We start from the raw sequence: 25882 nt of genomic DNA, 5'->3' as shown, positions 1-25882 counted from the left end.
TGAAAGCAAAATCAGCTACCAAAAACCGTACACTTCGTTTGCAAAAGACTTCCTGTTCTACAAAAATAAGAATTTTTAAAAGCATGCAAGGAGTACTGTAACATAATGTACCCAGAGCAGAGTCCTACCTGACTGACCCTCTCAGAAAATTGACTGTTCTGCATCTTCCTGTCATTGTCACCATCTTCAGTCTGCATCACAGGCTTCTCTGTTATTTCAAGACACTACACAAAGTATGGAATGATGTGAAAATGTAGCACAAAAAAAATATTGTGATATGAAACATGCATAAATAACTCAGTGACATGTCTTAAAGAAAAATAAAAAAAGCCTGTAATACAAAGTAACAAACACTAAATTAGATTTCTTCAACAAGATCAAAGAAAATTAATATCAAACCCAGGAATGACTCATATTAAGTACAGTGAAACTTTATTTTTCTTTTCCAATCTCCAGAATTTATTTTCATTTGCTACACAATTTAGGCTCTTCTCCAGCATCCAAGAAATAGATGCCTTTAAAACAAAGCACATGTAGCTTGCTATACACTAAAAAGATATACTGTAACGCTGAAGGTTACAATCTGCTGTGCCTTGCCTAAATTTGTTGATTTATAGCAAATGGTGCCAAATCATCTTTTCTCCCTATTTGCCACAGAACCCAGCCCATCTTCCATCACTAATATTTCCTGAGCAAAGAGAAGGAAGACTCAGGTTTTTAGTAGCAGAACCCAAGTTCCTGACATCAGCACTACTGACGGGAAGACCAGAAGCCCTTTGGTTTGCTGGATGTCACATGGCAGCAACCGCTGTGCAAGCAAGGGCCGAGACCCACGCGTTGCTCGTCCCCCAACGGCAACGAAGACCACTACTGCGTGAGCTGCGTTTACACACAGCTGACGGAGACTATTTCCACCTCGCTCACAACTCACCTCCTTTTACCCGGTTTGCTCTGGCAACAGAGGACAGAATTTAGCTTTGCCTATGTTGCTTTAATACTGGCTGTAAGAAAAACTCATATTTACAAAGAATTACGACATTCATTAGCCACATTGTGGCACAGCCTGTCAGACAACAACCTGAGTACAGGGATGGTCTTTTCTCCCACTTTGGGATCCATCACAAGTGACCTGCAGTTACCACATTCCACCACTCCCCTGCGGGAAGACCAGACTGGACATTTATATCATCTGGTTTTACAGCAACATTTCCCAATCTAATAGAAAAAGACGGATATTTAAGATCTTTGCAGCTAAAACCTCATTAAATAGTAGAAATGTGCAAAACATGGTAAATATCAACGACACTATGCCTAATATGCCTAAGCCACAGGTAGGATACAGCACTGACATAGAGGATTTCAAACCTGTGCTGGATAAAAATTTTAGTCTTAAAGCACTTGTGGCAACAATACAGCACTGCTGTGTGTAACAGTCATATTTCGGTATGACTTCGGCTAAAGAAAAATTACCTTAAGACAAGAAAAGCAGAATCTTCAGCATAGTTACAGAAAATTGAGATTATAGTTACAGAGACTCAGATGACGGACTGGAAGGAAAGAAACCGGTGTCTACGGGTCGTGGATGTGATATTTATAGCTCCGATGGATATACAGTGCAGTGCTGAAACTTATGGCATGAAAACAGAAACCTGCTTCCCCAGCATCACATGCTGGAAAGTCTTGGCTCACAGCTTGTCAGCCCCATCGCAGACAAACAGGATTCTGCAAGGAGCATTATTTTTCCTTTCCAAGAACACTGGGAATTGAATGCATGTGTGGGGTGTGACTTTTTTAATTGAGTATGCACACGTGTGCGTGTGTGTATGTGTGTGTGTGTGTGTGTGAAATAAATGACAAAAGCCTTTTTATCTTCCAATCCCTAGCAGTATAAGCAACTTTAATGGTTTTAAGTATGAATTTTAAAAGGCAGAAACGGGATGGTGCAGCATATTAATATATTTGCCTTTTGCTATTAGAAATCCGTATTGGAAACTAACTTCCAAATCATGTTTGAATTATTTTGGTATTTTCACTCAGACTTGGTTTTCTAGGACAACACAAAGTAAAGACAATTCAAAAACTGGAGGAAGACAGAAGATTGTGGTATATAGCAAGGGCATGCATTATAGAAAGATCTTTTCATTGTAATCATGGGATACCGAAAGTCCAATAATTATAAAAAAAATATAAAATTATTAAAAAACCTGTTGAGGTTTAATCTTCCATGTGTAGATTCAGGACAAACCCTGTATTTGTGTATTAAAAATAAACTTATTTGCACATATAACTTATCCACCCAATGCAACTACTTTTATGACTCAACAGTTTTTAGTATATGCTTTTCCCAGGACAGTATTCAGTTTAGTAAGTGGTAATTCTTAGAATGAAACTATTACTTAAGACCAACAGGTTATAGCACACGACTACAACAAATGACTGCAATTTGAGCCTGGTCCTATGGTCTTGTGTCTGAGAGGCTGAAAAGAAACTTTCTGTGCTCCAAGGAATACAACCTAACATTCAACAAAATATTACAAGAAAGTAAGTGTCTTAAAGCCAGGAAAAAATTCTACCAAGAATAAGCTGCCTGTTTAAAATATTTCCTTGGAGACTTAAAACCTTGAGAATGTTTTTCCTAAATGAACAACTGATATGCTTGGTTTGCAAAGATCTCTGGAGCCCTGAAGGCTGAAATCACTGAGGCTGCTTCTCTCAGAGAAAGCAGATGTTCAGAGGACGGTACAAAAACAACCTTTTTCTCTCCCCCTTCTCCCTCTCTTCCAAACATGAAGCCAAGAAATAGCGTACTAGGGGCTGTCAGACCTTCGGGAGATGCCCTGCGGAGGCACCAACATGCAGATTCATCTGATTTGTGCTCCAGCTTTGTGAAGGAAAAGAAAGATGGGTTCATTTTAAGAACCTGAGAAGGGTACATCTTCCTGTGTCTGCCCAAATTCCTCTTATAGCACATATGTTAGTGTCATCTCAGTACTACCTGCCCACAAATTCTAGCCCAAAATACATATAAAAAATATATAATTTATGTTTTTCAACAATGGTTATTAATATGCAAAACACACGGTTCTCATAATCCATAACTTGAAATCCAGGTTGCGATTTATTGTCAAGACTGATAAAATCATACCTTTTACACTAGAAACTTTTAATTACAGATCCTTTCCCTTTTGAGCTCCATAGTACTATTACCATTATGGCACTGGTTAAAATACCGTATTTTCCCTTTTTTTTGTTTTTGAGTATTTTTTACTTCCCTATTTTCTTTACAAGCTTCACGCTTTGTCATCCCACATCTAATTTCACGTAGACAGCTTCTTAAGTAAGTAGCCCTCTATGTACTTTTCATGCCGAGACAAATGCAGGCACGCACAGTATCTTGTCATGATAACCTTAGCACAGGATGTAAATCCCTTTGGGATTAACTATGGCATCAGTGGGGGTGCAGCACCCTCTGCAGGATAACGTGGCAAGTTGCTAAAAATATTAATCTATGGAAAGCGTACGCACTCTGAAACAGACTGCCCACAAGCTTTTCATGCAGACCTATTACAGTAACATGTAAATTAATTTTTTTAATAAAAGCCATGGCACCCCTAAAGGTCGGGCTATAATTTAAAACGTATTTCAATTAAAGGTAACATGAATATGTCTTAAAACTGAAAAACAAAGAATATTTCATAACTTTTGATGATTGCTCCCAGTGCATCTGCAGCACCATAGGGTAAAAAAATGACCCTTTTCCCAGAGTCCTGCAGAAAACTCTCCAATACCACAGTCCCAGCTCTAGAATTAGGCAATCCCTACACATAACTGATTCCAACCATTCCTAATGTTTTGTTCTTTTGAGTTTAATCAAGAAGTTCAAGACACAAAATACTAGCAGTATCATTATTCCTTTTATATTTTTACCTTCCCATTCAATATGTGGTGCACAAGAACAACGTAACTGAAAGCAAAAACCACAACACAACATAAAGAAAAGTACTACCAGGCACACTTCAAATAATACTTTATTACAAGCTAGAAAGGCTCACTAGAATCTACTGGAGCCTCCTGAACATCCTTCATCATTCACACGTAAGACGGCAAATGGGGACCCAGCACCCAAAGTGTTTCTCAGTGGAAGTATTTTGCCAAGACCTCCTCTTCCCCACAGCTAAAAAAAGTCTTAGCTTTGGGCAAAAGAATGAAACACCCACCAACGATTACTTCCTTGCACCTCTCAGCAATCTACCACAATGCTGGCCACTTCTTCATACACTTCTATGTGACAGAACCACCATGCATTTAAGTGACCCAAAGTGCTACTCTTTCTTTTTTGGCCATGGTGAACGCCATCTGTTTTGCAGATGCAGAGGAGATATGAACTAAGCTTTTACCGAATTGGACACAGCATGAGAATGACTCTTGAACAGCAGAGAAGCAGACACTCAGTAATAGCTAAAATGCTGTAAGAGAATGCTAAATAGCTAAAAGATACTGCTTTCTTTGTAAAATTAACTATTTCCTCCCCTTTCAACTGGCAAAACAAATACATCACAGACCCAATTAATATTTTCATGTGTAAGTTGTTTCCTTAAAATCAACTTGACATATCACTGAACACTTGCATTGAGCTGATTCTCTGTTGTGCTAACGTCTTAAAGTTGTTTACATCATTAATTTAAAAAGTTATTATAAGGAATTAACAACCTAAGCCCCAAGGGTTTTACACTCATTCTGCACTGATGTAAATGACTCCACAAGGTATATTAGATGTGAGAGTCAGAGTCAGATTCAATACTTCAACACAGAAAACCTACCTCACTGTGGTTTAGTATTTTTAGCACTTCCTTCCCTTGAGAATCTGCTGTACAAAGTCCAGGCTGTTTTTTCTTAAGTTCTTCATTAATTGACTGCAGATCCTTAACCATCAAGAGAAGATCAGTAACCTAAATAACCAAAGGAAGAACAAGTAGAACCAGTAACATCCGTACTAGTATGAAAACAAGTGATGATATACAAATCTCCAGCTAAATCTAAACTGCAGAGTTGGAAAGACTGGACTGCTAGACCCGCTCATTAGAAAAATCTCACCGTGTATGAACAACGTGATTATGTATTTCTGAGTTAGTGTTCAAGAAATCTTATCTTGTAAGACAGCAGTTTCCAGCCGTGTCGTTAAGTTGAGGTATCAAGTTTCACAACTCAGTAGCAAGAAGAAACCTGAGGACACCTCACACCAACAGGATGATTTGAGAAGAAACAGTTTAGTGGGAAAACCAGCATTACAGGGAAATAGTAGCATTCAGAAACAACCTGTTCTTCTATCTCAAACGCCCTTTATAACCTACTGTCGGTCTGAGTAGTTTCACAGATACAAAATCTGAATGGATGATCATGTTCAAGACTCTTGAAGAGACACTACTGTCACAGACTCATGTAGTGTGGCAATGTTTGCAGAAGAAAGTGAAATCTTTTTGTTAGACCAATTAATATACTTGGAAAAAAAAGAGATCCGCTTTCAGCCATGCAAACCCTTTTTCAGGTACGAAATCGTTTATAAACATCTTTTGCTAGTGAGTGTCCCTGAACCTACTGAAGGGAATACATTCAGAGACAAAAATGGTATAACCCTAGATTGGGACTGGGACACAATCTGGGAGGGTTTTTTATTGACATCTGTTCAGTGTAAGGCAAATTTATTTCCTTCAGATTATCCACCTCCAGATTTTGAACACCTGCCTACAATTCAGCTGGCCATGAGAAATGTAAAACTTCACTTATGTTCACGCTCAAATGACCATATTCAACATATCTCCTTATCACAAATTGGTGCATGGATCATGGGTCACTGCACGGGATAAGGAGTCAGAGGAACAAGTTCTGAACTCCAATACTGATTTATTGTATGACAATAGTCTACACATTTAATTTCTGTGAATGTCAGTTCTCCTTATTCAGAATGGAGACAAACTTAACTTACATCAGGGTTATTTCATAACATGCCAGATTTACCAAAAGATTTGCAACTCCTGGGATGGAGTGTGCTATACATAAGTATAAATTATAGACACCACTACCATCTTCATTATTAATATTGGTGGATGAAAGACATGTTGTAGGATACTTAGTGCAAAAAAATTTTTTTGTAGTTGGTACACTTCATGATGACTAAGATTTGGTATTGAGTCTGAAACCTGAATCCAGGTGTTGAACTATCACAAAACCTTTGCAGCAAGCCATCTATCTTTCAGCTGATTCTGAAGCCCATGTGGCGTAACAAAGACTAAATAGTTCATAAAAGGCGGATCACAAACCACAGAGACGAGAACTTCAAATCCTTTCAAAACTGCCCAACTGTAGCTAAATAAACCTTTTTTGAGAGATGCACAAACTATAAACAAAGCAGAATTAAGCCATTAGAAACTGTAAATAATAAAAAAAGATCAATACCTTTTTCTTAAGTTCTTCAAGAGACAGATGGTCTATCTGTAGGTTTAAATGATCTTGCTCTCCTAAACAGATACTCATATAAGATGTTTGATCTCCACAGAAAGATAGTGTTTCATCTGTCAAAATAACCAAGGACAGAAATTATTTCAGAAACTCTATTTGCAGGAAAATACAGCATAAAATGCAAAGACAGGACTTTTTGAATAAGAACCTACTAGTAAGTCTGTGGGAGGCCAGTTAAAATGTTCCGTCCCCCAAAATAAGCTTTCTGTTTAATTGAACAAATTTTGTCCTCATATTTCTTTGTGCTTCTAACATGCAGACATGCTGTATTTTCTGTGGCTCTATTTTCTGTGGTTATCAGCATGAGTTGTGAATGTAATTTTGAATCATAATTTGCATATTTAGCATTACAACTAGAAATAATTTTTAGGAAGGATAAGTAAGGCATGAATACTTATTCTGTTTTAACTGTATTTTTATGAACATGAACTCAAGGTCTCAAGGCGAAAAGCCAGGTTAGACAAAGTTACTGAATTTATTTTGCTTTTGGGTCAAAAGATTGCATTAATTGAATTGAAAATAGCTACTTATTAATTTCCTCTATAACTGCAGGAATGATTTGTTATGTTTCGGTAAACACCTGTTCATTTACAATATAGATGGACAGTTAGTTCTCCAAATATATCTCATTAGATAGAGAGAAAGCATATCTGAATTAGGACAAAGAAGAGTCATCCAAATCCTACTCCCAGCTCGACACTGATCCCCATGGCTGCTGCAAGGACCCAAAGCTTCACAAATGATTACTAATTTTCAAGGCCTTCATTCCTAACAACGTCACCCTCAACACAACTGCTCGTGAGGATCCAGGAATACCCACAAGACCCTTTGGCCTACCCTGGTTGTTCATCATCCCTGTGCTTTTGAGGTCGGAAACTCTGAAACAGCAGAAGTTTACCTTTTATCACTTATCATAGCTGTCAAGAGAGTGATGCTAAAATTGAAAGTCTAAGTTTAAAGGGGTATGTGATCAGGCTTTATTGTTAATCATATATCCCCCTATGGAATAAAACAGATACATCTGTACATATGCAGTAAACTACATTTAACAATGTCCACTTACATTCTTCTTTTCTATACCTAAGTATATACTAAAAACACCTCCAAAGCAGCACAATAAAAAAGCTAGAAGCTCTACTATTTCTGAATTACAAAATAACAAAACATCTGGCTATTTTTTTCTGCCTCTGGAAATACTTCTGTTAGGAGTCTAGCCATTTCCTGAAGCACAAACTCTTTACCAAAGTATTGTGAAATAATTACATTCCATGGTCAAAAAGTGAACCCATGGCCAGAGATTTTATTCAAAGCCAGGAATCTCCAACTTCTGCAGAAAACAGTCAATTCTATGGGTACAACATTGTAGGCAGCTTGAAACGATCACTGCAGTAGAATTGTCATAGAATTACTAATATTTGCTGCATGGAAAGCTGTTCCTCTGTATATGCCTTGATTGCTCAAGGACAATCTGTTACAAATCCCCCAAATAATATTCAGTCTAGAAAGCCAAAAAGAAGTTTTTCACGCCTTTTTCTACTCTCAAACGTTTCTTCTCCATCCCAGCAAACTGACTGCAATTAAACCAGTTTTCTTCTGTGCAAGATCAAGAAAAGGGATGGGCTGCATACGTATACAGACCTTGCCGGTTTTTCATGTCCTTAATCTGATCTTGTAAGACCTTCTGCAGATTCCGATTAGCTAAAACATCTTCTTCTAGTTGTTTTCGCAACAGGAAAATGTTGTTTAGTTCCGTTTGCAAGCTATTTATACTAAAAAAAGAGAAAAAAAAATCTTAAAGATTCGATTCAAAACATTTTGTTGTGCACCTCAGCATCTTCATACATCCAGGCGCCCACAAAGAGCCCATTTCACGTTAGCCATCGCTGTTTTCCATTACTCAGTTACATCATTTTGATGCATGAGAACAAACAAATCCCCACATAGAAAGATGAGACTAAACCTTTACATATATGTCCTTTTCTTGCTGTTTTGAGCTGTGCTGCTTGTAAGCCAGCTTAAACATGACAGATCTATTCTACCAGCCAACTTCTATGTAATTCTTTTTAAGGAAAAATTACTAGTAATCCAAGTTACTAACTTCTGAAAAGTAAGCCAGAAAAATATCATTATCACATAATACTGATGGCTCTGTGTATTCCATTATATGGTGACCATGGAAACTTTGTTCCCTTGCTACAGAACTACACTATATAATCTAATGTGCCAGAAAAAAAACAAAAAATCATGTTTCACTGAAAATATGACCCATACACAACTAACTGTTTTATTTCTTCGTTTGTCTGACAGTGTGTAAAGAGACCTTTTAAGGTCTAAATTGTCTCAATTATCTTGATGGGCTGTAAATGCCAAAACTTACAAATGATAATTTGTCAACATGAATCAATTCTTTAAGCAGCTTTCTTCCAAGGTGGCCACTGAATCTCTTACTTTAGCATCAGTCACTGTCCCTCAGGCCTCATGGTGTCAGCACCTCTAGCCGTCCCTTGCTAGATCATCCCCATACCCTTCAATATCGACAAGTTATGGATATGGACAGTTCTGATAAGTCCATAGAAAGATTTAAGTACACTAAAAACTGAAATTGCAATAAAATGAAATAAACTGGATTTAATAACAAATAAATAACAAGGTGTTACTGAACTCGTATTATTTATTTTCACATTTACTTCCCTCAGAACCTCAGTGTTTTAAGATACATCAAGCTGCTGTAGAGTTTCCAACCCCCTGCAGTAAATGCCAGAGAATTCAAGAATCTTTAAGAAAAAATTTAAATCCATCTTACAGGAGACAATACAGGAACATACAGCACATCATACTTGCATGAGAATAACAGCATATTGTAGAAGTGCATTAACTAAAAGACAGCATGTATGAAAAGACTCTCAGTATGTCTGCCGACAAGTGTGCTGTTGTCAGTGTTTCCTGCACAAGAAATTATTGCTTTAACCAATTCTCCCTCACTCGAGTATCTTTAAAAAGAAACGTTTTTAAATGCTCAGCAAAAAATTAAGAATAAAAACAAACCAACAAATTACTAGAAGCTAAGTAAGCACATTTTCTCCTTTTCGTGAGTTAAGGGTTTATAAGAAAAAGCATCGATTCCCTGCTTGGAAAGACAAGAATTGTCTTGGTCCTGACACCCTGTAGCTTATTTTGAAAAATAACCATGCAGGTTGTTTAAAATAAATAATGTCTAAAAGAAGGTATGTCAGCAAGAAAACAGATGTTTGGCTAAAATCCATGTCACTGCTGATGGCAATTACACAAATGAGGAAGCTGACTTTATCTGCAGGGCTTGTTTATCAGCTCCCCAGAACTCTGGGGGTTCAAGTCTTCCCGTATCAGATTTACAGCACATCTCAGCCCACAAAACGAAGAGAAGGAGCGAAGAGAAGACCTGCCTCCAACTTCCAGCTCTGTTGTTGAGTCATTGCGCATCCTCTGCAAATTGCCGCATACCATGCACTGCTCTGTGCATCCTATAGCTCCACAGCAAGAAAACAGAACTAATGATTCTGCTCCTGATCCCACAGAAGTTAACTGCAAAACTCCTATTACCCTAATGATAATAACTACAGTTATAATTTTCCTCATTTGAAAGATATTCTAAGAAAGACTAGTATTAGAGTTACGTTACTTTGTCGTCTTTATTACACAGTGTGTTGACAATCACTCTACCCACAGAACCCACAGTGTTTCACAGCCTCCATAAGAAATATTAAAACAAACTGGCTTCTTCCTTCATTCGGTCATTGTTCAACAGAAAAGTCACAAGAGCCATTGCTCTTTCCCCAGAGATGAGAAATTATCTCCATAATCTGACTTCTATCACTATTACTAATGAAAAAAATTCTAGTATCTGAGCTGTGGCCAAGCACAAAACGGCATTACTATTAAAGCACTTAATTCAAATATCAGATCTCATCTACTACAGTGCTACCCACTTTATAGTTTCTGAACTTTAGTGGTCTATAAACACACTGCAAAATACAAGCACACATTCCCGCAAAGTTGGCAGGTATGAGCCATTGCCTCCAGGTGGGAAGAATCAGGAGCTAGCACTCAAATGGTGCCAATACCTAATTAAGATATTTGTAATTACAACAGGAAAAGTAAATTTCTTCTAAAACATTTACATTTATTTTACCTAAAGGCTAAGAATTTTCTTTATTTTATCATAGCATCTCCTCCTCAACTGCCAAGCAATAAGAGGATACAAAGTAGGCCACAGATTTCTTTCTACAATGTTGTGTTCTTTGATTTTAAAAGGTTACAAAACACGTGTTCCTGCTATACTTCTGAATGCTTTACATTGAAAGCATACTATGCAAACTTCAATTATTCTGTTTTGTTTAACCTTCTCTAAAATCTTACTGGCTTACACGCCCATCAAAATTCTCGCAATGCCACTTTTAAGATAAGCATTATCTGTATTTTAGGAGTGAACTATGGCAAATTGTCCATCACCCAAAAGTTCACTGTGAATTGATTTTCCCCCTATATTCCAACACAGGACACTTAACTCCTGAAAATCGTGCTGCTTATGTTGGTACCTAAATGGAAATCTGGCTGATCTGGGATTCCAATCCAAACGGAAATATTTTCAGAAACATTTAAGTAGTTTAGATAATATAATCTGACTTACAAAAATATTTCTCTTTTAGGGAGACTACTACAGCTAGTTTATGCCTTACGAACAATTGGTTGGTACAAAATAATCACCGCTCCAGTTAAGCTGCACCTTTTTCGCTTCTGACTTTTGTGCTGTGAGTTAGATTATCCACCAAAATAGAAAAAGTACTTACCTATCCGATTCTTTGAAGGTCTTCACGAGTGTAGAATAAATATTTTGTTCCTTTCTTAAAGCAAGGATCAACTTTTCATATTCAGCTTCTTTATTTTCCTAAATTAAAACAGGAACATACTAAGCTTACAATGTAATTTTTACGTTTGGGTGTCTACAATTACGTGTAGACCTATGTTCTGAAGAAAACGTGAAAGAAGTAGAAATCCGAATTTGCTGAACAGGACTGCCTACCTCCAAAGCCCAATATGAATCTGGAAACTACTCGTGATACTTAAAACCAGCTATTATTAAAGGAGGCAAGCAGTGTTTCGTTATTTTCCTGCCATAAGTGAGTCACATATCTAAACAGTGGCTCGTCATTTTTATCACAGTCTGAAAAGCTTTCCCTCCACCCCCAGCACCCTTAATTCCAAAGTTCACAACTTAACAGCCCAGGAAAAACCTGGCAGGTAGCTATTTCAGAGGAGGGGAGAGGGAAGGCAGGAGGCCCAAGCTCCAGGCACACGTTTTAGAACCTCGTCCTAGCAGTTCTCTCCGCATTCTGGACAAACTTGGCTTTGGGGGAAGAGTTCTGCAAATTCTGTTCCGTTTCTGCACAAAAAGGACTGTATCAAGCCGCCAAATAAAGGATGAACACGTCAGGTACACACTCGTGGAGTCAGCTTTCTGCACCCTCACCTGGGTCACTACAAGCTGCTGCTCTACTTGTGCAAAGAAAACTGTTTACCTGCAGTCTTGCTCACAGAAAGTATATTATTATTTTTATAAATCCCCCTCTTATGCTACATTCTCAGTAAGGATCCACTAATTTCCCAAGACTTTTTTCACTCCAAAACCGCCACACAGCCACTTTTTCAGCAGGAGACAAAACAACGCAGCTATTTAAAGGAGTATTTGCTTGCACGTATGACGTTAAGTAATACATTTTCTCAGAAGAGAAAATAACTGGGACATCTAGAGCAAATTTAGATGTATTAATGTCAGACATATATATTCTGCCTCTGAGAAGAATAGTAGGCCTTGTTGCTTCTCTCTGTTTTCTTTTTCAACTGAAAACTGAGAAGAAGAACAAAAAAGTGCCATAGCTAAGGGGGAATGTTTATGGCTCTAGTATGACAAGATAACTCTGGAGAGCAAGAACGAAAGGTAATTCTATTTTCTCCGTATTACAACCTCAAGATTGGAAACTAAACTCTCAAGAGATACTAAATCATTAGTGAACAGATCATTAACAAGCAAGAAATCTACACCCAGGAGTTTTAAGCAGCTGTTATTACTCCAATTACAATTCCTAAGGAAGGAATCGCAACAAAAATTCAGCTACAGTAGAATCTCGTTAATTCACACTAACGATGCAAAGACTCTGTTAATTTGAAACATTTCAGTATTCTGCAAAGTAAACAGTACAAAAGCAAGGACAACTGTTGTTTACTTTTAATTATTTACACTCATACTTCACAGTATGGTAGCAAATATGTTAAATAATATTTTTCAAATGTAATGAAGTTTTGATCAAATTATTCCCGTTAAGGTAATCTGCGTGTCAGATCTCACTGCAGAAAAAGTAGCTTCTACCACCTAACGCTAGATTCTTTGGAGAAGTGACCATGCCTTTGTACACGTGCATCATGTTAATCTACCATCGTTCCTAATGATAGCCGTATTCTAACAAATGTTTCCAGGTTCTTGTGCAATTTTTACATTAAATACTATTCTGTACATGAAGTGCAAAATACTGAGTTTCATATCAAGCCTAGTATCGAGATGAGCAGAGGAGGAACACACAGCAATGGCTTCTGCTGACTGAAACACAAAGGCAAACAGATGGAGGTGGGTGATCCAAAGTCCATTAATAAAAAAACCTCACCAAAAAAACATACAAAAAAGTACATCTTCCAGCCTGAATTAAGGAGTCTCATCAATGTGTTGGACTCTCAGCCTTTCAAGAACAGTCACTAAACATACAATACACAGATTGCAATTTAACTTGGAAAAAGTTTGATGACAATGACACTGATCAATGACGTCAAAAGCACCAGGAAGAAATTAATTTTTTGACTTAATTTAGTCAGTTAACAGTCTGTTAAAAGTTCTAGTGAACTCTTCCATATGTCTGATACAAGCCTTGCAATTATTACTGAAGACACTACAGGACTATATCCTAATTAAAAGCTCTTTCTGAAGCACTGGCAAAGTAATGTCACTCTGAAGAGTTTACGGTACACAAATTAGATAACGGTTGTCACCACTTGTTCAGGGTCTATGACTGCTGTATTAACAAAGCAGCATTATACACAGAACCATGCTCCAGCTTCCTATGTTTCTTTTAGATTTCACACGTTAATTTAGTTCTACATTTGCACCAAAATCTCAGTAAGCTCATGAAATCCTCCCAATTTTTTTTTTTTCTGCGTAACAGGAGACATGAGCTGTTTCTTAATTCAAAATGTCACAGACGATACACAAATTATTAAATTATAAATTCAACTAGCTAGGTAGAGGTTAGCAAAATCATGAAGAAGTGTTCTTGATTTTTCAGACTCTTTCATGTATAATAAGGATGAGAAGATACAGCATGAACATCTCTTTTTTTTGTACGTTATTACTGTCATTTCTAAATAAAGCGTAGGAGTGAATTATTCCAATCAACTCCCCAACAGTACACAAAACATAAGGCAGATCTGTAACTTAAATAGACCATAATGCTGTGGGAGTTAATGAAACATTAAACCTCTTGACACATGGTGTGAGGGAAAATGTGTTAGAGGAGATAGCTGCAAGACATCCAGGACCATATTGCAGTGAAAGATTTATATTCCCATGAAAGGAGGCAACCTAATACATTAAAGTATATATTTAAGTCTGAAATACTATTGCTAAGCAGCAGTGGTGGAAAACATAACTTATTTTCATTAAAGGTTTCGCAAATTGTAAGCAATGAAAGTAAAAGGTTTATACCTCCACAACAAACAACTTCTTGGCAAAGTCACAAGAATATCCAGTTGCCTCACTGAATACTCTCTTGCTTACAAAAAACATCAGGATCATTTCAAAATCTCTGGAGGTTAGCAGATGAATGATTGAGAGAAGTCCATAACCTACACCTCATCACTGATTCATCTGCCAATACCAGAATTTGGTAGTTTCGTCTAACACTGCAGTAAACTTTATGGATGGTCTACCGTAAATGAAGCAATCACTAATAAGATAAAAATTGTTACAGGCCACTGAGCCATATATCTAAAGACGAAAATTACTATAGCAAAGGACTTTGTTGGTGACTTTTAGAAGATGTCATCTCAACCACAGAAAATGTCACAAAGCTGATGGCTCCAAGGAATGGACGGCCCTTCTTGGTGATATGTGAGGCAAGACTAGTTGACTATACACAGGTCTCCAAATATCACTTCGTCAGGCTAACGCCTTTAAGATGAAATTTGTGCTAATATGGAAATGGTGACACACACCAACCACATCCATTCCCATCACCAGGCCATGGCTCAGTGTCACAGGTAAAAATCATCATGTTTAAAGTGTGTGAAGACATGGCTATTGACAAAAAAGATTGCTGTTTTCAGCTATAAGATAATCTCATCAAATCAGAAATTGAACTACCACCCTGTTTAAGTGTTCACAACATCAACTGCAAGAGCCTGAAAGCAGCAAATACAATGCACCAATTACTGTTTAATAGACAAGACACACTTGTATAAAAGAAGTTAACTACATCACTTTCCATCATCATGATGACTCAGCAACAATGTGCACACTGCATCCATTTCAACAGCTAAGAAACGTCTGCAGTACTGCAACAATTGCACCGATTCCAATTCTCACGACACCCATCAACTGCAATGCTCTAGTTACATCAATAACTTCCATGCATTGATTATAATTTCTCCAGCTGCAGCAAATTAGACATCACAACTAAATGTACACAGTATTCTACAGGTCCCTGACTGCACAGTATTAACTCCCTAAATACAGAAGTAATTATAACCAAAGTCAATGCGCTGATCATACAGGAATTAGAAAGTGCCTCGTGTCTGCCTCGCAGTGCATCAGCTAGCTACATTTCCTACTTCACCCTCAAGTGATATATAAGCTCCTCCTCCCAGAAACAGACATCACAGAAAGGCTACATTACAGCAAATCCAGTAATTTATTTTTTTTTACACTTAGAGAAATTAACTCTTATCACTGTGACCCCTTACTGCAGTATACGCTGTGTGCAAGATGACATGCCCAGGACAACAGAACTCGGAAGCACAACTTGAGGACTAAGAGCCACTTTTCTCAATGTTGCTGCTTTTCTCAGGAATAAAATGAAGCACCCAAAAAGGTCTAAAATTCTGTGTTAGAAATATATTTACCTAACAAATGCTCCGATAAAAAGAGATTTGTAAGTATAGGAGTATTGGTTGTGAGAGAAGAGCATTAAGCACAAAACCAACTAAAGTTTCTAAAATTATATGGAGTCCATTGCGCTTCTAAATTCCTTGGCTGTAAAATGTATTTCATTCCAAGACTTCATCGATAACCAGAGTCAGCAGTTGCATGAATAACCTAATTATCACTGCCCTCACACACTCTCTCCCTAGCCCATGACAGTGGCTCAAGAATCCAAACTCTAATTAGAAACTGTCATTTATCTTCCCTGGCCTGGCCAAGGCACCCAGCAGAGCTTTGGATGTTGGTTACTTTAAAATTTATCAGTACATTAAAATAAAGTAAAAATGTATGATGAAAGAGAGAAAGTTCTGCATCTCTCAATTCAGTTTCTTCAACTTTAAAGATCAGTGAGGCTGGAAGAGCTTGCTTTCTGTTCTCTCTGGTGGGGACTATCCAGCTGTGCGTTTGTTGAGAGTTGGTGCAGCACTATAAAGCCATCAAAGAGTCCAAGGCAGTCAGTGAGAGCAGAGCTCTGGAAAATCTGTGTCCAAAAACTTATGATTAATATGCCGAAGTGGGTTCTTACAGGATACATCTTACACAGAGGTTGAGCTGAGAGGACAATGGGTTGTGATTAGGTATTGTTCCCAATCACTAAGTGAACCAGCAATAGAGAATAGACTGTGATTAGAAAGTGGTTACTGGGTCATTATCATGCATGGTTTCGCCTGCCACTGTTCTCTCTCCTGGTTATACACCTGTATTGGAAGTGGGGTGTGCAGAGGAAAGTTAGTGTTTGATTTTCATTAATTCTGTATGATTTCCCATCACTCTTAGGTCCTTTCATGACAGAAGTTATGTGCATGCACTGCAGTTTGTTTTACGGAGGTCGAATTTCTACTCAACCTTTCACAGACTGTATTTTCTCCGCATGTATATTCATAGATACTTTGATATACTCTGCGCTGGTACCCTGGCAAACAGTGATGCAGCTCCTTTATTCTGAGCTTGTCATATAACCCATGACTCAACATGTGCTTGCATCTACCTTGTTTAATAATAGTGCCCATAACATATTAAGCATCTCATCACTAGTGTGTTCAGAATGTGACACAAGACATAGCACTCCTGTTTCCTTTGCTATTGGCTCACTTTATTTTAAAGTTCCTTGAGAAAAATCTCCTTAATGGAGATTTAAAGAAACAAAATAGCTTTCTCCATCATTAGTACATACTAGTCTAATTCTTTTTACTTTGCTTGATGAACTTTTGGAGACCTTAACATACTAGGCTGAAAACAACACACAAAAAAAAGACAAGAAACATACCTTCAAAAGCTGCTTACTTGTTCAATAATCTGTACACAGTGATAAAAAAATGCACTGATGGAGTCAGCAAGTGATTCAAAAACTTCTTAACAGCACCTGATGGGTTTTTCTGCTAGTACAGGAGTGGGGGGTGAAGGAACTAACTCTACATTTTAAGACTTTGAATTTTGACCTCTGATTTCAGGTACTAACAAGGCTTTTCAATTTATGGCATCAAATAAAATAATCGGCATATATTGTTCATCTTTTTAAAATATATGTATTTTTCTGTACTATTTTATTTCTCCTTTGCTTTAAAGCAGTTTTCTTCTTGCCCTAGACATATGTTCACTCCCACCTATATTTTTTATCTTCACACTCCATTTACCTCCTGTGGTCATGAGCTCTGTGCAATCTTTCCCCTTATCTAACAGAAGTACACAAACCCTCCTCCGTACCTCTCTTCAGAAATGCAGATAGCCTCCCTCTCAGGGAAATATGTCTACCCTAGTGACCACAAAACTCCACTTCTTTACGGCAGGAAAAACACCTTACACATTTTCTGAGAGTAACAAGTTTAGTGATGCCATATAAACTCATCAGAGCACAGTATTATATAGTCTTATGATGCCAGGTCAACACCACCACAATCATACAAATCATACAACATAATTATTAATAAAGTCATTGTTATAATTTTAATAATACCTAACATTCTGTGATGGTATTGATCTGAAGGAAAAACAGCCCCTTGCTACATGGATGAATTACAATGTATGTGAGTGCACACCTTTGAAGCCAGAGAAAAATTCTTTTCAATTTGAAGTTAAGGTATTTATCTCCAAATGTTCAGAGTTATGAAAAACTCACCTCTAACTCTCTGACTATCTTGATGATTGACTGTTGAGACTGTGCAGCACGTTTTTCCTTTACTAAGCCCTCATTTTTCAGTTCAAGTTCTTCATTGGCTCTTAGAAGGTTCTTGTACTTATTCAGGAGCTCCTGCAGTTCTGCATCCTTTTCCTTAATTGTTCCATCAAGTTTCTAACAAAGAAAACAAGGAGACAGTTTTACAAAAGTTACTCTAGTTTTATAATGCAAAATAGAAAAGCAAAATTCAGGACAATAGATATCCAAGGATGATCTGGCACATGTTCTTTACATATGTTGCAAAAGAAGAGCTCAACTTAATACAGTAGTAGCAAATAAAAAAAAAAAAAAAAAAAAAAACAAAAAAAAAAAAAAAAAAAAAAGACCAAACAGAAGCTTTCCACACCTACCCAATCCTATCCAAACCTTTCAGTATTAAAAAGTAAGTCAAGGCATGCACTTCGGTGTCCAGACATAGAGTAACCCCAGCTATTACTCTTTGCATTGCTGGTTGAATGTCATCATTACTTTTCAGGATTATACCTCCAGCTATAAGAAAATGGAGCAGGGGTCCGTTAACATTCAGGCAGCTCCATTCTCTTTTGAATGGGCTCAAAAAGAAAAAAAAAGAAAATATTTCAGTATCTATACCTATTCCTCAACTTCTAGTTTATGCACAATAAACTGAAAATCATAGGCACTTCAGAGATTTTGAAGTATCTTACCACAGCAATGAAAATTCTACGTAAGTATTAGTAAAGCTTTCTTCCTCCTCTGTCCACACGCTTCATAAAATCCTAACAAGAAATTTTGTCGAATGCCACAGACTCTATAATTATATGGCTGTTCTGCAAATACACTATTATAAAAAGTGATGGATTATCATCAAAATCAACAGTAATTCCAAATACAAATGTGATTTTGTAGTAATTCCTCATACAAAATCAAATGATAACTTTCCATTTTTCATTTCAACTTGTCTATCTACCTGAAGCAGTAGATCCTTTTGATTGACATTGTCTGTTATCCGCTTGATAACTAGTTCTTGGCTCTGCAACTTCTGATTGCTTTCACTCAAAAGAATATTGTAATGATGTTCAACTGCTTTTTCTTTCTCAGTCATTTCACCATGTAATTTCTCTAGTTGATTTCTAAGGTCCTAGAAAAAAAAGAAACTGAATATTTAGCAAATCAACTTCAAAAAAAGTTTAAGACTAACAACCTACATTATTAGCTTAACTTTCCATTGCTTTAAATTACTCCTATCATTGAATAGTCTGGAGAATGTACTTAAACCAGTATTTCCCTTGGCATCAATGAACACAATTAAAGAAATAGAACTTTTAGATGAGGGGTCAGTATTTTCTTCTAAAAATACAGGTTGTTATTGTTTAGACGCTTTTCATACACAATGACTGGACTCCAAGGCTGCCGGGAATATCATGCACATAGATGTTGCTGCTGTCAGAATGAACACTCACTTCCAAGTCAATTTACTCCCTTGCTAGAAATAGGAGAAAATTGGTTACAGGTGATTCAGTTTGTCATTTGCTCTTTTTCTCTTCACAGCAAGGAAATTCTTGCACCAACATTCTATTACTACTTGCTTTTGCATCAAACAAAAGGTCAGAAATGTTCAAACGCTTTCTTTTGACAAGAGCACAAACTTGAAATGACCAATCAGGTCCGTGTCATGATTAGAAGTCGTGAACAGAATTTGATCTTGATTCTGGCTCTATTAATTACTTCCCGCAGCTCCAAGATTAGTTGCACCATCTCCACATCTTAATTCCCCATCAGAGAAACATACATTTCCTGTCCATTTTGCTTCTAAAACACAGAAATACATTCAGTAGCAAGTCCAAAGGGCTCTGAGATCTGTTAGGATCAACATGGACCACTGCAATGTAAGAAACAGTATCTGCTAGTTTGCAGAGAAACACACTTGACACACACCATAATTATAGCTTTTTCCTCTGCATTCCTAAAGATCCTATTCCACTTCACTAGAAAATCCACCATCTGAAAATGTAGCTATCGATAGGGTTTCAAAGTCTGACCACCTGATGAAGCCTTGGGTTCCAAGCAATAACATCAAACAATTCCTATTCCTTACAATTTGCTATGAACTGGGTCAATCGCTAAATCAATGGAAATATATATTAAATTATTAGCGTGTAATTAATGGTCTGTTCCCAGTTACAGGGTGGAATATATGCAAGAGCACAGGGCAGTAAAAAAAAAATCCATGACATATCTTTTCTATCGTTCCAACTTCTCCCACCACCACTGTTTGTGTCACTTCAAACTTTTTTGCTGATTTGTTGGAAGTTTCAACACTGTCAATTGAAGGAGGCATAGCTTACATGTACACTAGCCTCATTTTACAAGCTTTTACTCTGCAAGAAGATCTAGAGCATTTACTGCATGCGTTGTGCAGAAAAAGAGAAGTAGAAACTTGTAACAAAGAAACTGTTGTCTAAAATTAAACTATTAAAACTTACAGAAGACTTCATACTATCTAAACTTCTCTTCAGACCCAAAGAACCAGGTGACACAGCCTACCTCTTAAAATAAATGTTTTCCATTTATTCCGAAAAAGGGCCCATTCGTGAAGTATCACAAGCCCTTTAAATAGTTTGCACATACGGTAGTCACCTATAAACTTTACATTTACCTTCACTGGGATTTAAAATTCAATAGTTGTTTCTTATGCTAAGTACAAAGAAACAGTACTAGTGACACTTTAATTGCAATCTCTTTACAAACTGTTTTATGTCCTTTTCTTGACTTAATCACCTGACTTCATGCAGGTTCACATCAAGTCCTTAACATCATTTTACTACTTCAGTTTTACTTTTGTTTATTTTGCACATTAAATACAAATTGTCATTTACAATGCCTTTTGGTTTACTTGCTTAATTTTAGCTTCATTACCAGAATTCAGCTAAGAAAGCCCTAACAGCTCCCAAAAAACCCTCAAATGTTATTTAGTTTCAAAGAATGATTAAGCTTAGACTTCAGTTATGCAAACTAATAATGGCAACTTTTTCAGGACCAAAAGAACTACTTGCTTCGCTAAGAAAACTGAAGAACTGTAGAATCAGAAACGTATTGAGAGACGAGATTTGGCCCTATTTCTTCCTAACTAATAACTATAAATATACACTGCATTGTAGCACAGCTCTTTCGGAAGTAGTGTAATGGTCTGACAACTGCAAAGTATTTCGGCTTCAAGTCATAGAGCTCTTGAAGTGGGTCACAATAAGCCTATTCATATACCACACATGAACTGGAAGCAAAGGATCGACTGCAGTGTTATGATTTTCACTGCATTGCAAAGTTCACTCCATGGCTTTCTATTTTTACTTGTTTTTATACTTTTACATCACTGAGAGGCTTTAAGTAAATACCTTAACCATTAGGTAACTAAGCTTCAGAGGAACATTTTTGACCCATCCTATAACTTCAAGTGACCAATATTCTATGACTTCTCTTTATGAAAGCCATAAAAAGCTTTAAGAATAAAAGATTATAGATATGCATAAACAGAAAAGAAGCTGCTGCAACAACAGTATTACACCCCCTATTACCTAGTCTCAGTCATCTTCGTGTACAACGCTCGTCAGGTACAGAAACTATGCTTCTGCCTTTAAAACAGCACAAGTTTTATGGCTAGGTTTATCGAAAGAGGTGGACTGACAAGGCATATAATTGTGGAAAAAATAAAAAAGCCTGTGAGAGATTTGCCATTTGCAGATACTTTGCCTCTACTATTTCTGCCCCCAAGAGTTCACTAAACCCTTGCCAAAACAAGCTAGAGTTGAGACTGAAAATTATCTTCTTTGCATGAGCCAGAATTCTGTAATACACAAAACTATCCATCACTATAGCAGGTTGCTTGAACTCACTGGCCACTCAAATTGTCTGGGAGAAAATCTATTGGTTTCTATACATTGAGTTGCAAGGATAATATAGCACCTACAGTTCTGAGAGCATAAACTTTGCAAGTCCCCCTGCCAACCTTTTTCCCAGGAGACTTTCCTATGATTAATGATAGTTGAGCTAAGAAAAATGAATGTGAAACACTATAATGTAGAAGACTGGAGGAGATGCCTCCCCCTCCTTGTCAGATGGAAAACAGGCTGGTGAATAATTAAGTCATGAAGCTCCAAAACCTCCCTCTCCGGCTAAACTACAGGTAGGAAGACTAAATAATAAATTCTGCCTAATGAGTTATTCTGCATTTCCCCAACCAACCGATCAAATAAGAATAGCTAATAAATACACTCTAATTGTCTACATTTAGGCCTGGAGAGAGAATGGATACTTAAAGTCTTTAATCATTTATTTATACAAACTCTTCGATCAAGCAGCACTGAATATCGTTAATAGACACAGTAACACGGTGGACACAAGCAACATTAAGGATGAGTTGATGTTTGTTCTTCCTCAGGTTTATGCAAGAATATATGCCCAAAGTTTCTTTTTTCAAAGAGCTTCAAGTGATGCCAAACTAACAGCAGCTTCTGGAAAGTACACAACTGAAAGAGTTGTTGCTTTTAAAGCTGACCTAGCAGAAAGCCAGGGCACATGCGCACCCTGAGGCTGGGACACCGTTCAAGAACATCAATGCCCATTGCTCCGGAAGACTCCTAACACTGGGCCCGGTCTGTGATTTGGATGATCGATTCACATGGAGCAGTCTTCATTAATTTAGTTTAACCTTCTTCCATTCCAAAACAGTAAAGCCCAAGTCATCTCGACAAGCTGAGTTTACAACAGGGCAGGAGGACATCTTCTGGATCTCTAAGGTTTGAGTTTTGTTGTTTTTAAAAGATATATGCAAAAATTGGGATCATCCCAATTACAGTATGAAAAGTCATTGAAAATTTCCCTGTAAGTGAAGAGCTAAGACAGCAGTTCATTACAGGCGTCAAGGGCATTTATCTACAGTTTAGGCACATTCTTGGTAGTTTTATTCTAACAAAATAGAAACACTGATAAATAAGTATCTCAGAGCATAAACAGAACAGAATTTTTAGGGCTGTCTCATGAGAAGTTTGCATCAGATCACTGAAGTGGTTTTCTATTTGTCAAAGAGCAAAATATCACAGCGTATTTTTTTTACTCCCACATATCTACTACTTAATGGGTAACATTTCACAGGCAATGTTGCTATGTCCAAACAGACTAGCAACTCTGAAATTGAAGCAGCTGTTCTGCAAAGAGTAGGAAATAGGTTAGGGATATAATTTTTATAAGACCGCTCATCTTTTGGCAAGCATGCTTTTCCCCAAGGGGCTAGTCATTTACATGAAAAACTTGGATATAATAGAGTCAAATAGGCTTCTGTAATATCAGTAACTTTGAATTCCCTGGCAACTCCCTACTCAGTCCTATTTTTCCCTGTCTTTCCTATACAGAGTTATATTCTAGCTGCCCTGAAAGATGAAACAAAGGTCTGAATAAAGACAACAGTTAAATATAAAATACTTTAAATCAATAAAATATGTTCTTTGTGGCTGTTTTACTGACAGGAGCGATCTGTTCTTTCTCTCCTTAACCTCAACACCCTGAAGAAATTTCAAAGCACACCAAAGATAGAGGTTTTGTGACAGCAGCCTAACCACAGTTGACAATCAGCTGAAAATGCAAGTTAAATTGGGGGCAGAAGACAAGTAGTTGTTAGTTGTTTGCAGGTAAAGAGATCCCTCTACTGGTTTCAAGCAATATTGCAGGAACAGCAATTTCCACTTATACCTGCTTTATTAAAGTGCTTATTTAATAATTGAACCAAAACATCCACTGAATAAAGACAAGCTCATTTAATCTTTTATGCAATTTAATATAGCAGGACACTAATCCCTAACCAAAGAGGACCTGACTTAGCATGCAGGCAGGGCTGTACTCGTTATGCAAATGCTTCCCTAATGGAAGCAATGGTGAGAAGACTTGAGAAAAATCTGCATGACGACATACAGGTGAGAACTATGTTTTATGTCAAACACTCAGCAGAAGGTGCATCCTTTTTTCAAAGGAAGAAAAGAAGAAATCTGATCATTCGCTTTGTTGCATGAACTGTGCGCGCTAGAAGTGCTTATCTAAACACCTACAGCAAGGTAAAAAAAACCCTAAACAGAATATGAAGCAAGCGAAATTAATGAACAGATGCAGCACATCATTTTTATGTTAAATTATGATCAACTAGGCCTGTGCTTTGGGAATTTTACAAGCAGAAATTATTAAATATACAGCCTTTACAGTGACCCTGTTATGATAGCAAAACGCAAGTTGAAGTTTAGCTTAAGGTTGCAACAACTGGCTACTTACTCCTGTTCTGCCTTAGAACTTAGAAGAAAGTTAAATTTAAGTAGTGCAATGTATAGACACGTTAACAAGAAAAATACAGCAGCAATATAAAATGTACATTGTTGTGCATGTTCAGATTCAGCCTGAATCCAAAAACTGAAACTAATAGTAACCATTTACCACTTATAAAGGCTACTGATTTTTTCTAGGACCTAACTACGACCGTTAAGATGATATTTATTGTAAAATATTTTTCTGTGCAGACTATGTGCCCGAATTTTCCTCAATCTTCTAGGCCACATTCTTTTGAACACTGGCTTTAGGTAAATGCATTTACCTTTCCAGAATGTATTACAATTAAAAAAGTAAACCGTAGGAAAGGACATGCTAGAAATGCTAAATTATTTTTGAACTTTATGAAATAAAGGACAAGAGTGATAATAACATTAATGGTTTTGTCACTTCTGCTCTTCTGTAGCTGTGCTTCATCCAGCTCCTTCTCCATTTTCTCTCTTTCTAAATTCAAATCATTTAGCTCTTGATCGGTCCTTTTAATCCTCCTTTGTAGTTTACGATTCTCAGCATCCTTTGTAAGGTTTTCTGAACGTAGCTCTGCTAAGAGAGTCTCTTTTTCCATCAAGAGAGCTTGATAATCCTCAGCACCCTGAAACACAAAGCAGCATTCAAGTTCTATGAGGGTATTTTGTAGAGACTGGAAGTCTTTACTCGTGTTGTGTTCAAACCCACTCCCCTGCACCTCCTTCCAGTACTTCAAAACTGTGGTGCAAAAATAACTGACAGTTAATCCCACAACAGGGAAGATGTTACACTGAAAATTTTCCTCCACTGATGTAATACAGCTTGCAATGACATCCAGCACAGGATAACAAAGTCTTCGATAACTAAGAATTAGATAAAGATTGACCTGCAAAGAAGTCCACAGTGCAAATGAGACCATATTGTTGTTGTTGTTATTATTACTATCAGTTTCCAAAGTTCTTATTACATAAAGCTTTCTACTCTGGGGCCAGTTCAAATCTAGACTAGGTCATGTAGTTACCAAGTCATAAGCATATTTGCTATGTGAAATAGCAAGTCTGATTTGTGTTCCTCCCCATCACATACTGTTACAACTGGCCTCCCTGAAGTTCACAACACAGATGACAGGAGCAGTAGGCTACGCAGCATGGTCTATGCACAGAGAACTGCCTTCAACTCAAGTTTGTAGCTAAGTAGCAATGAGGAGAAAGGCTTGCTCTGTCACCCACCATACAATATGGAGTCTGTGGACAGGAGGAATTAGTTGCACACTTTTTAAACCTGGAACTTTGAAAAAATAATGAAGCTCTCATAAAAATGAAAGGGTTAAAATTAGACTAATATTTCAAAGCAGGACTTCCACAGTATAAAAAGGCAAACAGAAGCTACAGATTCACACAAAGGCGAAAATGACCTGAAGAAGTAGAGTATATCTTTCTCAGTAGAGCACACTTAAAATTTGGTCTTAAGTGAAATAAATGGCTTTTGAAGAAATGGAGGTGCCCTGTGAGACCTAAACATTACTACTCCATTAGACTCTGAAATCAAAAAACAGTACAGTCAGTCGTAAAAGCTTTAGGTGTGTGTACTTTTGAGGCAAGCCTATCAACCTCTTCCAT

General features: G+C 37.2%; 1 protein-coding gene across 1 annotated transcript in view; it reads right to left on the bottom strand.

The window, feature by feature from the left end:
- Nucleotides 1-25882, bottom strand: part of CDK5RAP2 (CDK5 regulatory subunit associated protein 2) — a gene marked incomplete at its 3' end in the record, with an annotated part of 50307 nt that overhangs the window by 7714 nt on the left and 16711 nt on the right. Inside the window, exons 10-17 of the mRNA XM_010291801.1 lie at nt 24670-24888; nt 18901-19071; nt 17913-18086; nt 11343-11440; nt 8155-8285; nt 6454-6569; nt 4821-4949; nt 129-224 (exon numbers count right to left, since the gene is read on the bottom strand). Of these exons, the coding sequence (XP_010290103.1) occupies nt 129-224; nt 4821-4949; nt 6454-6569; nt 8155-8285; nt 11343-11440; nt 17913-18086; nt 18901-19071; nt 24670-24888 (1134 nt within the window). The remainder of the gene's footprint in view (nt 1-128; nt 225-4820; nt 4950-6453; nt 6570-8154; nt 8286-11342; nt 11441-17912; nt 18087-18900; nt 19072-24669; nt 24889-25882) is intronic.

Source organism: Phaethon lepturus, unplaced genomic scaffold, assembly GCF_000687285.1.
Source record: "Phaethon lepturus isolate BGI_N335 unplaced genomic scaffold, ASM68728v1 scaffold19207, whole genome shotgun sequence".
Taxonomy (NCBI): domain Eukaryota; kingdom Metazoa; phylum Chordata; class Aves; order Phaethontiformes; family Phaethontidae; genus Phaethon; species Phaethon lepturus.
The sequence above is the reverse complement of the archived record's forward strand: the minus strand, read 5'-3'. Positions and strand labels throughout refer to the sequence as shown.